Source organism: Varroa jacobsoni, unplaced genomic scaffold (genome assembly GCF_002532875.2).
Source record: "Varroa jacobsoni isolate VJ856 unplaced genomic scaffold, vjacob_1.0 scaffold_345, whole genome shotgun sequence".
Taxonomy (NCBI): domain Eukaryota; kingdom Metazoa; phylum Arthropoda; class Arachnida; order Mesostigmata; family Varroidae; genus Varroa; species Varroa jacobsoni.
Window position 1 is genome coordinate 229841 of NW_019213247.1, and position 17185 is coordinate 247025.

Below are 17185 nucleotides of genomic sequence, written 5' to 3' on the forward strand. Positions count from 1 at the left end.
CTAAGTAACCTATAACATGTCTTTTATCCAATATTATAATGTAGAAGTATTTCGCTATGTGATCAACGATATTTTTAGTTGGTACTGCTCCTACTAATGTTCTTCTATCATCGAGCAATGTTCAGTAAGAGTCGGTCCGATGTAGTCGCGTCTGCCGGTAGGGACCAGAACGCAAGAAAACACTTGCAGGATGAAATTCAGAAATTCATCTCAAAATCGAATGAGCAGAATTCCGATCAAGTATTGCAGCACAAGGACTTTACTCGTGATAAAGTTGCACCAGGTGCGTGTATTTTTTTACCTGCCTCGAAAGACCTTTGCGTTTTATTTGTTGTTGAAATCGATAATGCAGTTTGTATTTAAAGGCAACAAAGGTTGGCTTCAAATAATCGGAATACTTATATGAAATACGATACATATTGGATTGATTGTATGGCATTTTTTAGTCTGTATGTATGCTCTTCGTCGTTAAAAGAGTTGTTGTTATCTTTTTCTCAATTTTAGGACAAAATGGTGTCATCATATTATGAAAAGTATTCTTTAATTAGTAGTTCTTTATTTATCACATAGGTAGCAATAGAAGTTTAATACTGACTTGCTCTTAAAGAACGCTGTGTCGTTTTTGGGGTCAAATTTAAAAGACAAAAGCTATTAAGCTAGTTATCTCCAATATTTTTGTTCTAAGCAATTCCATTAAGAACCGATCCCGAAAGAAGCTCTTACTCTCACATTAACTCCACTCTGCAATTTATAAGGGAGCCGTCAGCCCGGTGATACATAGTAGGTGAAAGGCAAAACAGAGACAAAAAAAAACTACTGTTAAGTTCAAAAGGCTGCCTTAGAGAGGAAAGACAGTGCACACTTTTGTGAGCATATTTACAATATAATTCAGATGCCGCCAAAAATCAATACACAAGGCTAGTCCGTCTAAACAATGAGGGCTGCACAATAACGGATTTGTGAAACATTTTTATGAATTGCGTTTATCGAGCTAGGTATTGCACATGAGGAATGTCTTGCAAAAGACACCTGTGAAGACGAGATGAATTGCTCTGCGCGGCCTCTTCTACCACCAAATAATCTTGTCGTGAACCAAATTTATGAAACATCAAATCCACCTAAATCATTGCACAAGCTCAAAGAGGTTCCTCCGCCGTCGCGACCTGTGACAACAGAAGCTGGCGAAACCATTCTTCCAAATCAAAAGAAAAAAAATTTTTCTTCAAAAGGTAATAACGAAATTGATTTAAATTGATTCCTTCATTTCTAGTTGTACCGCTTCCTACAAATGCGCATATGTATCACTGTGAGAGTTTCTACATAGCCCTCTATTGACGTTTACTCCTATTTCTCTGAAATACCAAACAGTTTGGTAAACTTGTTATTTTAACAAATTTAATTACATCTTGCCTGATGCTATATCGCCTTCAGGTCGGCCTCATATCTAGCCTCGATAGTTTAATGGCGAGATGACCGTTTCCGGGCTTAGACACACAGTGTACATATAGGAAGGCGAAAAAACCTAGCATAAGTTCTCGATTTGTCAAAAAATTAGTTAAAGGTCCATATAATTTTGAGACATTTCTTTAAAAGAGCAACATTTTGAAGTACTGCTACGCGGAAAAGCCATCGGGGTTTCTTGGATTGTGTATCCTAGACAAAATGGAAATGAGATTGAAAAGTATAGTCCAAATAAGCTTCGTACAGTTTATGTAGAAAGAGACTAATATCTCGGAAAAGTATGTCAACATACCACGGGGTTCCTTACTTTCACTTACAATGAAGTTGTGCATATATCTACGGAATCTCATTTAGCGGGCCATGAAGACATTGCGGCTTTCATAACGATTACGATTGTATTGTGCAGTGCATCCCTTACTATCGCATCGCGCTGCTTGAAAACAAGCTAAATGTACTACCGGTATTTACTGATCTAGTCTACCTCTTTGAACGAATGTGGGGTTCATAAACAGTATATAGCCGACTCAATTTTGTTCCTCTTCTGCAAACAGACTTTATTGGAGCGGGCGAACGGATTCCTCCTTCTCCATTACCGCTCGCAATGCTACCGACCCCATCACTGGTCGATGATTCCTCAGCTCGAGATCAGGTCGTCACCGGCTCTGAAAGACCGTTACGACACTTCCAACCTGCAAACGATAGAAACACAGATGTTCTTTCAACGAACTCCGAAGCTCCATTAGGATCTGAAAGCGCTGGTGTTAGTAAAGAAAGGACCACCCCTAAACTTCAACGCCAACCATCTTTCAAGCGTTTTGAGCTGAAACCTTCCTTGTGGAGAAGGTCATCAACGGCCAGCACGAATCCTCATTTTCCACCCTACGAGGGCACAAGGTGGGTAAATTATAACAGAATGTTTTTCCATTTAGCGTTTAAAGAATTGAAGAAGCCATAAGTCATGAATTTTCTCTGGCATTTATTACTTCTGTTGTCACAAAAAAATTAAGCTGAAATACATATTCTGCTTGCAAATGAACAGTGTTACATAAATTGTCCGAACTTTTCATCTTATAGTTGAACTAGGATCTCATTTAGGCCTCGAGACGTCATGTAAACATATACAAGATCCGAAAATTATCACCTCTTCGGTCGCTGATTGACCTCTTATCTACGAACATAGGACCGTTTCGAGTAAAACAGACTGTTGGGCGATCTTGAACTAAGCAGCTATTTTCAACGTGATACCGTTATTTAAACAACCGTTTGCTATTGAAAATGTTGATTCTCTAAGACAACGTATTTCTGGTTAAAATAACTTAGGTCTCTTTTACAGTCTTAATTTAATGGACGCTTCCCTTTTACTATCTATCTACTAGGCTAAAGTAACCTATGTGGTGTGGCGCACAGAAGAAGACTAAATACTAAGCTTTTCCATCTTTGGTGGGCGGTGCTTTTTCTCTGCTCTTCTTTTTATTTCATCCAAATAAATAACTGAAAATTGAGAAGATATGAAAGTTTAGGCAATGAGCGCATTGGTTAAAGCCTGTTAGTACTGGGATAAACAAATAATTATTTGAATAGTGCTAGTCTAATATTCTAACCAGTCATCATACTGGAACTGAGAGTAATTATTGAACAATGAATAATGTGCTGCTTGGATTTTCATTGCAGATTCGAGTACTATAATCCGGATCAAGGAACCTTTGCCCTACCAATAGCCCAATTTGACGACGTATTTTAATACGCCAAAGAAATGGTTCAATGAATTACAAACCTATCAAATCTACGGGTTTTAAAACCATTCATTCAGAATTGATATATGCGTATTGATATAGCTAGTATAAAATTCAGTTGTACAAAAATTATGTTATGAATGTAAAACACATGGTGAACTTATATGTAAATTGAAGAGAAATCTAATAGAATTATGTTTTTACTCAATTCAATTTAAAGGTGTAAATAATAAAAGAATACATAAACCATGCTAAAAAACTTAAGCGTCTTAAAAACCAACTATATCACTTAGGTTGACAGCTTTAAACCTACTACCTTGACAACCACGGAGACGATTTCAAGACTATGTAGATGTAATAGTATTTATGTATTTACGAGGCTATAACTGCTTTTGAGCCGTTAACCTTATATGCCGAACTTTTAGCACACTAAGAAAACCCTTTACTATATTTTATTTTTTGACTTTAAGAGAAGAATTTATCTCGCGCACTCTAATGACGCGTGATGAGTCAAGTCAAGTGTACCATCTAATAATGTACCTTCATTCAATTAAAATGTTAGTACTATAATTTACAAATATTAACCTTGCCCTGTATATATGTCAGAACAATGGAGAGAGAAAATATTTTGGATGCGTTTCATGTAACCATTATTTACCTAAAAACATTGAATGATGATTTCGATAACACTACGGTTGGCCGATGAACTGAAGAAGTAGCATAAGAACTCGGTCTGAAATGATCTTATGATTTATAGATAATATAGCAAATGAACTATGCAATTCATTATTTGAACACATACACATACACATTAGACCCGCCTTGCCCTTCCTATTGACTGAACTCGTGTAGATTTCCTTGCCGTTATTTTTCCATGCATATCAGCGTTTCTGTAAAATCGTAGTTCACCCTTTAGTGGTTTTATCATCATCATAATATGCAATATTTTTCATTATTGATGCCTTCTTTTACAAATCCAATCGTCTCGGCGCCGTTACCTTTGCTACATCCAATAACGCTTGTGGAAAATGCTTCGCATATCACTGGTACCAACTATTATATTTTATAAATACCAAGTAGATATTACGGTTCAGAATGCACTGAACTGTAAGACTATATTCCGAAGAGGATCCAAGGTTCTTTGGAGATGCCGACCGCTTATATAAAAATATACTTATATGTCATTTACCTAGTTTCCAATTGAAGCACAGGAATGTTTATTACAATATGGTCGATGGTTTACAAACTACCCACAGATTACTCGGCACGGTAAATGATTAAACGGGAGTTTGATATCTTTACGTTGTTCCTTTGTCAATGTACAGACGATAAAAGAAACAGGTCCAGTATCGTCATCTGCAGACAAATCATATCCCCTTTGTTTGAAGTACGTGTATGTTACTTGCTGAAATTAAAACTTGAGACGAACAATTAAACAGTCAGCTTAACCCACTGGACACCAAATACTGGGGATATGAAGATGTAACTGAAGTCTTTTCATCCTCGGCAGTTGCTATGATCCGTAGCACACAATTGTAGCTGCTACTTAGTATACTAAACCTAGTTTCATAAGAAACAGTGCGATACTTATATTGGCCACTTTACTGAATACGTTAACCGTGCTGACCTTACTGATTGATCTTTAAATTAATTGATTGGAAAAACGAATGCCATCATAAGCTAGAAAATATTCCCCAGGTGAGGCTCGAACTCACAACCCCGGCATTGCTCACGGCCACTGCCATATAAGTACCGTGCGCTAACCGATTGCGCCACTGGGGAGACATTCAGCGTTCGAATCGAGCTTCGTGCGTATTTACGACATTCTTCATAAAATGTCCGACCCGTTTGGATGTTATTACCTTTGCCTGTGAATACCACGATTGCTTTCTATTTATCTTCATATCCGACACTCAAATTCTATTTAAACAGCCAATTCACATATCCCGTTCCGGAGAATTGCAAAACGGTCCTTATATCTAGGTGTTTGGTTTTCCTGTTTTTTGTATTCACATGTGCAGTGAGAATGAGGGCCATGACCTGAGACGTCAGATAAAAAGGGCCTAGCAAGGTAGAGAAAGACTCCCGATACTATTCTAAAGATCTCATATGTCCATAAATAATTACCGCGTATTCTAAGGCAATCTTATTAACTTAATGCATTGATGTTGTTTAGACATTTCTGGAAATAACTCCGTTACAGATGCAATAGCTTTTTGCCCTTTATTGATAATTACAGGCTAAAAGACGCTAGTGAAGTCTAACTCTGGTGCAGATTAAAAAAAAAGGTTTATTGGTCAGCTCTTTACTAAGAGCGCCTTACAGCTTTCAGTTTTTGAGACTCTTAAGCCACTATTTCTAAAAAACATCTCTCCGTTTCTCATTCTCCTATATCCTACCTGTCATTATACGCGTAAAGGTGCATGTTTTTTGTACTACGCATACCTGCACCTTTCATGGGCTTCAGATCATTTCATCAGATTTTTCTTTTAAGAAGGACTGACAGATATATGACCTGTATACCAAGTCCTCGTTTGCGTGTCATGCTTTACCTAATATTTTCCGTAGCATTCGTGCCTGGGCCATTTGGAGGATCAGTTTACTCTGTTGCGTTTACGTTTTTTGCCGTTCATCCGCTTCACGAAGACTGTACGATAGCAATCGAGGCGTAGACCGCATACATTCGTCAATATTGTTAGTCTAATAGAGGGCCCCTAGTATATGTATTCATATATCTTTCCAAAAATAGTGGGCTTGAATTTCCTAAAAGGCATGATACATGAATTAAAAAATGAACTGTCTTTTTACATATCAGCTTCTATAGCAGTATAAATTGTACCTTCATAATGTCAGTTGACTCTAATCTTAATATCAGACACTGTCGGTTGTAACATGGCGCTAACAAAAAGAATACACTTGCTCTGTTGCTTGACACACAAACGAATGTTTTCTCTGAATGTTCCGCATTGCTGTAAAAACGATGCACCAAAAATAACTTTTTTAATAATCGGCGGCGTACTGCTGGCAGTGACACTTTATTATTCCTGGGGGCTGCCAGGTCAAGTTAACAAATGTATGCGAATGCTGCCGTAGCGAAGGGCTTTTATGATATCTGGCGTCTGATATTGTCAGAACTTTGTTGTGCCCTCCATTAGAACCTATCAAAATCAAATTAGAAAAAAAGTAGTATTCATGAAAACAATAAACAAGCAATTGTTTATTTGCCGAGTTTTTTCGCAATTTTAGCCACATAGCAACACTATTGCATTGTATAACCAACAACATAGGTAGTACACAACATGTAAGAATATCCTTTTTTAGTTTTTTACATCAAACTATTATATACATTATTGTAACTAAATAACACAGTTTTGTAAACATTTTTATAAGAGGGATAATTCTAATTGCTTCAGAACGTTAACCCATGCATTCAACCAAAAAACATCCGTAGTCGTAACCTGAATGTCCTTCCGCAACAACAGAACGTTGCTGCAGTAAATCTAAAACGTTAGTTTTGTTAGCTAAGCAAGTACTCACAGGAATGAATCCTTACTTTAGCCTAGTTTGTATTTATATTTGCATTATTTGCGTAAAGTAATTTACAAAAAATAGATATAAAGAAACTATTCCCATATTTCCTCTTGGTTTCTCGTCGTTTTAGCGGTAACACCTTTAAAGGTTCCGCCACCTCTTTGAAGATATGTGCCTTAATGTGAAAAGATGTCTTCATAAATGACATATTTGACATCGATTTGTTATCTTTCTTCCCAGATCGCTCTTTATATCAAAAGAAAGAGTGTGCAAATGCATTTTACTGCGAGGATACATTTTTCCCCAGAAAAGCCAACTTTTGGAGCCTTCTTTAACTAAATGAAACAACAGAGACTGCCAGAAGCTTTGAGTAGTACACTGCATTCAAGAGAGAAACGGATTGTTCTTTTGACGGTGCACTGGTAACGTGTTTGTGCTCTTAACTTAGGCACACGTGATCGCCTTGATTCGAAACAGGACGTGCACATACAGCAGTCTGAAGCAGTGCTTAACGCTAGTAGAGCCGACATATAGAAGTCGAAAACATTTAAAGACAGATGAGTATCAAAACGATCGGGAGGCATTTGAAAAAGCAGGCGAAGTTTTACGTTCAACTCAACATAAACTCAGATTGAACTGCATTTACATGGAACGAGAAACAAAACAGGTTATTTAACGCATGCTATTTTTTTATACCTCAGCGTGCGTTCGTATACAACAACATCCGCTGAAGGCGACTGACAAAGCTCCTGAGCTGTATCTGTCCTGATAGATATTTTTTAATATGCTGCGTATGATGGGCTTTCTTCTGTGACAAAGAAGTCATTGAAAACGAATGATAAGACCTTGCGCACGTTTTTAAGACTGTACGTATAAGCTAATTACACCATATACCTGAACAAATATTTCCCACGCACTTAACCCTTGACTTTACCTACCACCTTCGTCATTAGTAGAAAAGTGACAATGTAGCCCCATCTTCGCTGTTCTTGGTACTCCTCTTGTTACATTTCCGTTCATTCTTGCTCATGTGAAGGCATTGCCCTAAAACAGTTTTTAAATGTAGTATTCCTCCATCTCTGACAACAAAAGTTAGCCATTGGCAATAACATCTATAACATTTATAGACTTTCTATTGCCTAACGTAATAAGATCGTACCTAACAATTTTATGTATTCCTTTATGCACTTCACATACGACTCATTATTATTGTCCATATTACAAACGGAATATCTTTCGCCTCACTCGTGAATACCTTATGAAAGGATAACCTTGTACTTTACGGAGAATGAGAAGAAAAGGGCCTGTCTATGCTATGTTTCGATTAAGCAAATTCAAATATATTTACCACCGAGTAGAAATATTTTACAGATATAAAGCAGAATTTTCCTGTCAATCTTCTCCGGTTTCCAACAGTTTTCCAAAATTTACATCGACTTCTCACATCAGAATGATACATCACGCGGAGTGGGATCACTAAGTCAGGAACGTTGGTAATGTTTGATATGTATAACGCAGTATCCTATGTTAACGACTATTCGTTAGATTATATACACTGTACACCCCATTCGTCCAAACAGTGAAAGAGGGGCCCTTGTTGATTAACATCAAGTCTACTAATAATTCTCATATACCTCTTCATACCTTTCCCGGTCAAATTAACCGATTTCTAGCAATTGTTATTGCTTTTATAACTGAATATACGTTTTCGGTAGCGTTTCATTGCCTTTAATGATGACGCGTAAGGTTCAAATATGCTAACTTAAATAACAATTGTTTAAGTAGGTTGAATGTTAAGCACTGTAGGGTACAATGAGGTTCCTTATACAGAATTTCGTATTATAATAAAAAGAAATATATAGTTAACTCCATGATCCTTGAACTTACATACGTAAGTCTACTTCGCTAGTATTTTTTTCCGACTCTGCGTGTTTGCTACTAATGTAGGACGCTCTCTCACTGGAATTAAATAGAACACACCTATTAAATAGCTTTACGTACCAATATGATGCCCGTTGAGTCATTTCCACCTAATCTAAACATCTGAACGATTCTACACATTCCATATTACATAGTCGCTGTACAAGAGAATGAAAAATTTATTGACATTGTTAGGACTAGCGCAGTTGCAACTTCCGGGCACAATTCTCAGCACCCAACAAAGATAACCACATGGGGTACCATAGATGGTAGATCTAGATTTTTCTTAACTGCTGAAAGTGCTTCATAATTGCTAAAATAAATAAGTCACACTACATATACTTACCAAATTTAGTAACAAAGGAACAAGTGATAATATAAACACTGTTTGTTGATCTCATTTCTCCCACAAGCTCGTTAAAGTAATCCTACCTTAAAAGTCAAACCATAAAAATGGCTTATTGGTCTCATGTATCATTTACATTTCCACTAGTTACTGCATGGAATGTCATTCCCTTTTAGGTGAACGTATGCACGCTGTAATTACCTTTCTCTAGTAATAATTGTGGTACTAATAAGGTAATAATACCGTGCAAATTATCGTGCTTTGTACAGTGCATATTTTTTTTGGTTACAGTTATTCCGGCACCCGTACATAATCGATTGACTGCAGCCCCCATCTTTGGTGTATTCAGACTATAACTGAAATGCTTTCTCGAGATAAACAATTACTTTTTTGTTTCGAACCACCGATATCATCGGAAAAATTTAGCCCCAATGAAGTGCTCCATAAGGTCAAATTGAGAACTTAAAAAATAGCGTGACAAAGGAATGCATGAAATAGTCGGACTTGCCATGATATGACAACACATAGCTGCTTCAGTTCCCAGCTTCTTCACTCTCAACAATGACACGTAGCAATGTCAAACAGACAATCTATTTATGAAATGAGGATCTTCAGCATAACAAAATTTAAAGCCAAGTACAAGTCACTTGCAGCATTTGTTTAAATGCCCAATTAGCGGCGAAATTGCTTTAATGCCATATTTTCTACGCTTGAGGCTGGGGAGCTCATTGACTGAATATCTTAGTCCATTAACAACTTCCCATACAGTAAATGTACACCTTCGTTTTCTATGAATACATACATCAATACAATGCCATTCTTAGGCTGCCTCATAGAAATGGCATGTTAATTAGGTCTTTAAAACTGTGCAAGAAACCTACACATGCCTCATTATCGTCGAGGCCATGCTCTCGTAGTGTACGAATGTCTGATGCAGCGCAAGACACTTTTGTCCAGAAATGGTCCCATTCCTTCTCGCTCCATTTAACTGCAAGTTTCTTCTCTAGAGGCTTTCTACACTTTTGACACAACCCATCAACATTTCTTCTCCTCTTGCGACTGTTTCCCTCCGTGCGGTTTCTACTTCGAGAAGTTGTTGCTGGATGTTCACTGTCCTTGTGCTTACTGTTTCGCGACTTGTATGGTACCAGGGTAGCACTATTCTTTGTGCTCAAGCCAGATCGCTTGCTCATGATTTTTCGAGCTGTTGCGAGCTTATTGCGAGAGTCCGCAGTTAATTGTGACCGCGGACCGGTCGGTACTACTTTTCTCGTATACGCCTGATGATCCCAGTATTTATTGTTTGTTAGCACAGTAGATACCTCAGGAGATACAAACTTTGGATGCTTCACATTTGGCTCACCTCTACTCCTCGATGTCATGTAAACTTGCCTACCTTCTTCGCTCCTTTGTTGGATGGCATCTATGGCCTGTTCTACCGGAATGTCCAACTCGTTCATAATAGTTTCCCCGTTCTCTTTGAGACGATATGGTATGTCTTTTCTTATTAATAACTGCACATCTAGAGCCGTCGTTGGTGTGCAGCCCAAATGCTCATCAACACTCGTGATTGACTGGGGCACTACTAGTTTTATCGCCTCAGGTTGTTTCTCCTCAGCATCAGAGATACTCTCTTGATCGAGAGGCGCTGCAATCGTTCCAATAGAATACTCCGATTCTTCGCTAAGCGATGCAGCTGAAGATGGCCATCGTGTTTGTGAAATCGGCTGAGAATTATTCAAAGATCCTTCGAGAGGGTGACTTTCGTCGTGATCTTTCTGTGTCCACTCCCAAGAGTCTGGGTATTGACCATTGCTTTGAACTTGCCTCAACGGTAAATGGCCTACTTCGACTCGTGTGGTCGCGCCGAAGCTGAGTTTGCGCTGCTGTCCCACCTTTCGGGTGGAACGAATGCCTGTAATAGAGAAACATACTACAGTAAGAATCTTATTGAGAATTGGTGCTGAATTTGCTGCTAACTTTTCTGGTAGTTTTTGTCAGTATTAAGCACATTATGACCGCAGTTTTAGCTTGCCCTTAAACCAAATAAAAGTTGTTCTTTAAGAGAGAAAAAACCGTTAAGACATTTATTTTTACACAAACTATGTAAAATGATATGAGTAATGTCTATATATGTTAGTCGATGTTTCATTCCTCTGCTGCTATTACATTCTCTTATAAACATTTTTCCGGAAGTCTTTAGTCAGTAAGCGAATTGTTTAAATACTTAACGGGTGGGTCTATGATACTTCAGTCGATGGAATTATCTAAATATGATTACATATACCTGCACAATGTTACTTGTATAGTCAGAGTGAACAATTACTTTAAGAAATGAATTTAATACCAATAATTAACTCCTATTGTACATAGCCAACTGAGGACAAATTACAAATGAAGAGTGTTATAGTATTCGTATAAATTTAACTTGACTAAATGATAGATTCGAATTAAAGCAAATTAATTCAGGAAAATTAGTGACTTCTTGCTAAAGATCTAGCTCTAATCTTTGGTCATTGTCATGCGCTTGCAAGTCTCACTCACTGTGCTGCCGTTATAGCCTATTTACCTGTCTGTTTCAATCATCTTCTAAATAATTTCAATGCTAATTAAATACCATTGCTTTTAATAATAAACCTATAGATATTCATTTGTACACCTATTCGTACCATGTTGAAAACGGTCAAATTGACTGCCAATGGTAGATACAATAATAAGGCACGACCACTTTTTTGTCGAAAGTATTTTGTAATCTACTAACCGAGACGAAATTACCGCCATAGTAGAACTGACCTTGTCTGGGGAATCGCTTTTTGGCCCACAATACAGTAAGTTTTGAACTTGGACTCAATCTCTGGGACTCAGAAGCTACGCTGCTGACATCGTCCATGCTTTCAATCTCCCGGGCCAACTCCTGAATTTGATCAACCAGATCCTGGTCCGACATCTCCACCTTGAATGGCCGCCCATCTGTAAAAATTATACTATGTTATTCTACAAAAGTTGTTCGTATGAAGTTAGCGAAGCTGCCTAATACGATGAGAACGTATATATGCAGTTCTGTTGCGATCACCATTCGTTGCGCCGAAACCAACAGTCATATCCCATTAAGGGCTAGAAAACTACACTAGAAAATTTTGCTTTCATTACTTGCGTAAAACAAGGATGGGCGTACCTAAGCTATAAGAAAAGCTATTAGATCTAATGAATACGGTACATTTGTACTCTATACATATATAATTTTAACCATGCCATATAAAGGCCAAAAGACTGCATTACTTTGGACTAGATTTGTTCAGTGCCCTTCTGGACCTTGCAACAAAACTTTTAACTACAATGAAGCTATCATTATGCTTCGAGGTCGCTATCAGATATATAAGAGAAAGTATAAATTTAGGAATCTAATAAGCTTAGCACCTCATCGGGGCGTGGCACAAATCAAGTGTCAGTATGAGTCTTGTTTTATGTATTTAACTGTAGTTAGGCAGATTAGCCTTTCCGGATATTGGGCTAACAAGATTTCCGTATAAGTAGAGTTACAAAGGACCACTTACAATTGACACTAAAATTTTTAATCGCTAAAGCCCGGAGCGTTTCACCTGATTCTAATAATTATCTTGTATTTGGAGCACTGTCGGGCATCCTTGCAGTCGTAATTTCTCAAGAGTTCCGCAGAGTTCTCAACTAAGTTTTACAGTGTTACAAACAGCAACTGACCAGAGTCACAAATTATACATGCCCTCTCCAATGAACCACCATCGTCTGCCGCGTGGCGCCTGCATTAGCAGTGCAGTACCTAGAACCCCCTATCCACCTCATCTCTATTGTCGTTTTGTGACCTAAGGGCGTAGGCAACAACGCATCTGGTTGCCCTGATTGAACAATCAATACGTTTTAGTGTAGTCTAACGTTTTACCCGTAGCAGCGGAACCATCAATGATAAATGCTCCACAAATCGGTAAAGAAAACTGAAAATTAATACAAAGTCAAAATTTGTAATTGAATACCTTTTATTTTTCCAGGTCCAATCTTATATGGCTACTCCAGAGTTAACGCGCATAAAAGGATCGATTTACAGCAATTTGTTGATGACGGCGTATTAATTTGGCTGACAACAATACTAGCTATTGCTTAGATATGTACTAAGAGACACTTAGCTCCAGCAAACGAGAACTTACTAACCTCCCTGAGGAATATGAGCAACGCGTGTCCGCCGAAGAAGCCTGGTATTTGTCCGTATGGTTTCTTAATCTAACCACCAATCATGTTAATGCAGCACCACACGCTGGAACCTGGACATAAAGCCAAGATCGAATATTACCTACACGAAGCCCCCAGAAGTACTCAATTTAAAGATAGGATTCCATGTCGTACATATTATAACTGGAAATTCGTATTCAACAGAGTGCCCCCGACGGGGTAACAAGAGTACTATTAGACAACGAAAGCCCTTGCTTCTAAAAAAACTATAAAGTGTACAATTATGCAAGCACCCTAGGCGCGAAGAATTTGGATTATCAAGCTACCAAGTTAACCATTACAACGCTTGGGAGTGTGTGTCATATGAAATAGACAAAATAACTGAGTGCTGCTGCAATAAATGAAAACTCAGAAGAAACCATCCGCAAAAAAATCTGGGCTACATATTGTGTTTTGTGAATCGTTAGCGCAAATGGGTTCGACGAAAGGCCTTTTGTTTTTTTTTAGAGAGCACTGCCGATCACCGGTCAAAATGAAACAACGTTGGTCTTTCGACTTTCATACCAACAAAGACAAGAAGCTTGGAGACAATTATCACTCACTTCAAAAATCACCTTTCACCTTGAGAAAGTACATTTATATGGACAGTAAAACCACTTCTAAGGCAGTTGAGTCACCTCATTGTTGAAATTATGGCTTTTCTAAGTAAGTTTCGTTTTGAACGATGCTTCCTGTAAAAGCTCACTCGCGTGGGAGCTCAATAAGGAGGTTTTCTACATCTATCACTCAACTAAAGTGACCTATTTGAAAATTCGTGTGTATTATTTATCGATATTGAATCGTATAAATATACCGATACAACATTTGCTAACCGGACCAACGGTAAAATTAGTTTTTATGTTCTCGAAGCACGTATCTTCTACTGTACAACTAATTTAGTCTCATCTTTAGCACAGATAGATTAAATTAGAGAACAACTTATTCCAGCTGCACGTAATGCAAAAGCAACGTTTACTGTTTGAATGACAATGATTAAAGCTTATGATTATGGAAATGAAAATCGTAGCGCATCAAGGCTGAATAAGATTTGTACGCATCTTAGTTATACGTGAACAGGCAAACACAGTGAGACCTGAACATAAGGGAAAAAAGTTAAAATTTATATGCGTGACCTTTGACTCTTCATTGACTAAATTTTCATCATAATTTTGAACGTGCAGCATAAGAGATGAGAAATCAAAGAGTGATGGATTAAACAATTTTGTATTCCTAACGAACTTGAACAGTTTGGGCCAGTCAAGTTGGCGCAAATATACTGACACTTCAGTGAATAGGGAAAGCTTGCATGTTCATGAATACTCTTATCATTAAAGCTGGAATATAGATCTTAGATCTTTTTTACAATAGATCTTCTGTGCCACGACTGAGTCCAAAAGTTGTCTCGGCATCTATTGAAATAACTTCTCATGCGATTTTTTTCTTTTCTATTTATTGCAGTATATTGCAGTTCTTCATAGTAAACCTGCAATTTACTACAACAATATGCAGTATCCAATAATTTCAGAATAAACCGACTGTGACACCGCGAGCTCGTTCTAAAAGCACCATTCAAGATCGATCAACACCACGTTTCAACAGCGCTTAGCGCGGTCTGTTCTGACCTAGCCGAAACAGAAATTATACGGAGCACAGTTTAATCTATGAAACCGCACATATAGCTGGTAAAATATACGAAGTTTGATATTCGTACTACATGCAATGTAATTTTCCTATATCGTCTTGCACGGCAAAGGATAGACACAAATGGTATTTTGTGTGTTTGTACTTTTACATTTATCCATTTCTGAAATATGATGGATGCTAATACGACAAATGTCAAGAGAAATTTTGTGCACCTGAAACTTTTTCTATATCACATGCATCACGATATAAGCAGACCTATGTTCGGTATAGCTCTCTGCGATAACAGAATAAACACTTCGGAACTTTTGAGGAAAAACTATGCTTGTTTCAGTGCTCTTTAACTTCGCGCCACGTAAACCAATCACCCGATGAGGAAGATTTCCTATAAGAGCTTTCAAGCGTGGGCTTTAAAAAATAAGTGGTCTTCCGCGCAGGCAGTGCGCGCCCAAATGTGTCAAAACATGTCTACCTTAGTCTCTTGAAGCGAAGAGAGCAAAACCCCAGAAGCCAGCTGTTCTCCTTAGTACTGGATAGGCTCAAGGTGAAGGAAAAAATGAGATAAATATTTTGAAATAACTACACTTTGTATTACTCCAATCATACTTCCTGTGCTCATACACATCGGTTTAAAACTTGACTGTGGCAAAAAACTCGTCAGCACTTATTATGAGCACTAGTTTAGACTCACCCGTCTTGGTTGCTTCCTTGGACTGCCCGATATTTGGGCCTACCTTTGCTGTTGTCGCCGCCATTTCGTCTATGGCTGAGGTTCTAGCTCTGTTTTTCCTCGGTCTAAAGGTAACTTACCAACAGATTTCAATCTTCAATTAGAGAGCGCCAAAACACCAAATACTTTGTCTTCTTTGTGTGTTGTTAGACAGGGTCGAACCAGACGGAAACGTATGATTGTTCCGACTCTCGCGCCTATTCTTCACGACAAAAACAAAGAGACAACTGTAACAACAATCAGTTGTCCACCATCACCAAACAAATCACACAGATATAAGAAATATTACTAGAATCACTTCATTACTTATTTTTAGGTATATCCAATTCCCGCCCCCACAAGATAAAACATCAAACATAGAAGTTGCAAACCAAGTCAATATAAAACTTGATGCTGCGCTATTTGCAGATTTAGCGGCGACTCAGTGGTTAGTGGTCGGATGGACGCATTTATGTAATGAAATCATCGTCGCTGGCGAACTGAGGTCAGATTATTCGCGCAGTTTGGCGCAGTGCGTAACGGCAGTTTAAAACTTGACAGGCGTAGCAGATGATTCGAACGATATTAAAATGATTTGCTAGGAAAGCAGTATTATGCAAATCAACAAATAGAATGAACTTAACGACCTAGAAAGAGATTAAAACTGTTATGGGTTCTATTTTATTGTTACACGTAAAGTAAGCTTAGGAATACGCGAATAGTCTTGAAAATGTATTTACTATCACTAAATTTCGTAAGGTCTTACATAAAACCAGTTAGCTTGATCGCATAAAATAATTAACGCCTGAATAGGTTTTATAATATAGTTCATTTCACGTAAACGTACCACGAATATACATATATAAAGTTACGGTACTGAAATTGCGCATAGCTTGAACACAGACACTTGTTTGAAAGTTTGGTCTCTATGTATTAACTAACACTTGCCTGATTGCTGAAGGCCGTAGTTTACAGATGCGCGCATAGAATTTGATTGGAAAAATGTATTAGAAAGGATTTACAATGTGCCGACGATACAATACAATATAGTACCATAATTTTTATATGGAGTTCTATATCGGTTAATGTAGTTGTGTGTGTTCGTTGATGCTGCACATAACATTGTCTATATCCAATAAAATTTACACTGAATAGAGGCATGTATTCATTTTCGGGTTGTATAACTCCTAGGAAAATCCGCTATTCAATCGTATTGTGATTTTTCTGTTCGTGACAGGTGACTCTTAAATGTTGACTTAGGTAAGATTTCGTGGCAAATACCTATCCTGCCTTTTCTTTCAAGTCCATACACCACGAAATGTTTATACATAGAGAAAAATAAGTTGCATATATTAGTGTATAACGTTAAACGGATCACTCACAAAATGCCTAAAATTTCTGTCTTATATTTTTTATTAAGGTAACGCATATTCGTGCTCTAAGAAACCAGAAATCGTGAAAAGTAACTGATTTATGAACAAGCACAAGTCCAGAAAATTGTCAGCGACAGTTATGACTTTTCTTATAGGTATATTGTAACTTTAGATGTCTATTAATTGTATTGTTTACTTATCGAGTGGGCCATAATGTGATGACCTGCCCTTG

The 17185-nt window shown here is 37.7% G+C and overlaps 2 protein-coding genes and 1 non-coding gene across 10 annotated transcripts in view; 1 reads left to right on the top strand and 2 right to left on the bottom strand.

Moving 5' to 3' along the window:
- Positions 1-3453, top strand: part of LOC111259561 (uncharacterized) — a 9033-nt gene extending 5580 nt beyond the window's left edge. For all 5 annotated transcript variants that reach the window (XM_022831687.2, XM_022831688.2, XM_022831689.2 and 2 more), the window contains exons 7-10: positions 79-283; positions 996-1229; positions 2013-2355; positions 3133-3453. In XM_022831687.2, the coding sequence (XP_022687422.1) occupies positions 79-283; positions 996-1229; positions 2013-2355; positions 3133-3202 (852 nt within the window). In that variant the 3' untranslated portion in view covers positions 3203-3453. The remainder of the gene's footprint in view (positions 1-78; positions 284-995; positions 1230-2012; positions 2356-3132) is intronic.
- Positions 3454-4884: 1431 nt separating this feature from the next.
- TRNAI-UAU (transfer RNA isoleucine (anticodon UAU)) lies at positions 4885-4976 on the bottom strand. The gene is given in 2 exon segments: positions 4885-4920; positions 4939-4976. It is a non-coding gene; the product is annotated as a tRNA-Ile (tRNA).
- A 1407-nt stretch (positions 4977-6383) lies between these two features.
- LOC111259562 (uncharacterized) lies at positions 6384-15990 on the bottom strand. Of its 4 annotated transcripts, none has more exons than XR_002679704.2 (4): positions 15563-15990; positions 11785-11961; positions 8992-10906; positions 6384-8684 (listed from the first exon to the last, which is right to left on the bottom strand). XR_002679704.2 is itself a non-coding variant. In XM_022831693.2 (4 exons), exons 3-4 carry the CDS (start codon positions 11936-11938, stop codon positions 9822-9824), a joined length of 1239 nt encoding a protein of 412 aa, XP_022687428.1. In that variant the 5' UTR covers positions 11939-11961; positions 13174-13283; positions 15563-15990; the 3' UTR covers positions 6384-9821. The 4 variants fall into 4 exon arrangements, 3 of the variants coding, with proteins under 3 accessions (XP_022687428.1, XP_022687429.1, XP_022687427.1); XM_022831693.2 differs by adding an exon at positions 13174-13283 and having other exon boundaries at positions 6384-10906; XM_022831694.2 differs by adding an exon at positions 13174-13312 and having other exon boundaries at positions 6384-10906.
- Positions 15991-17185: the final 1195 nt, after the last annotated feature.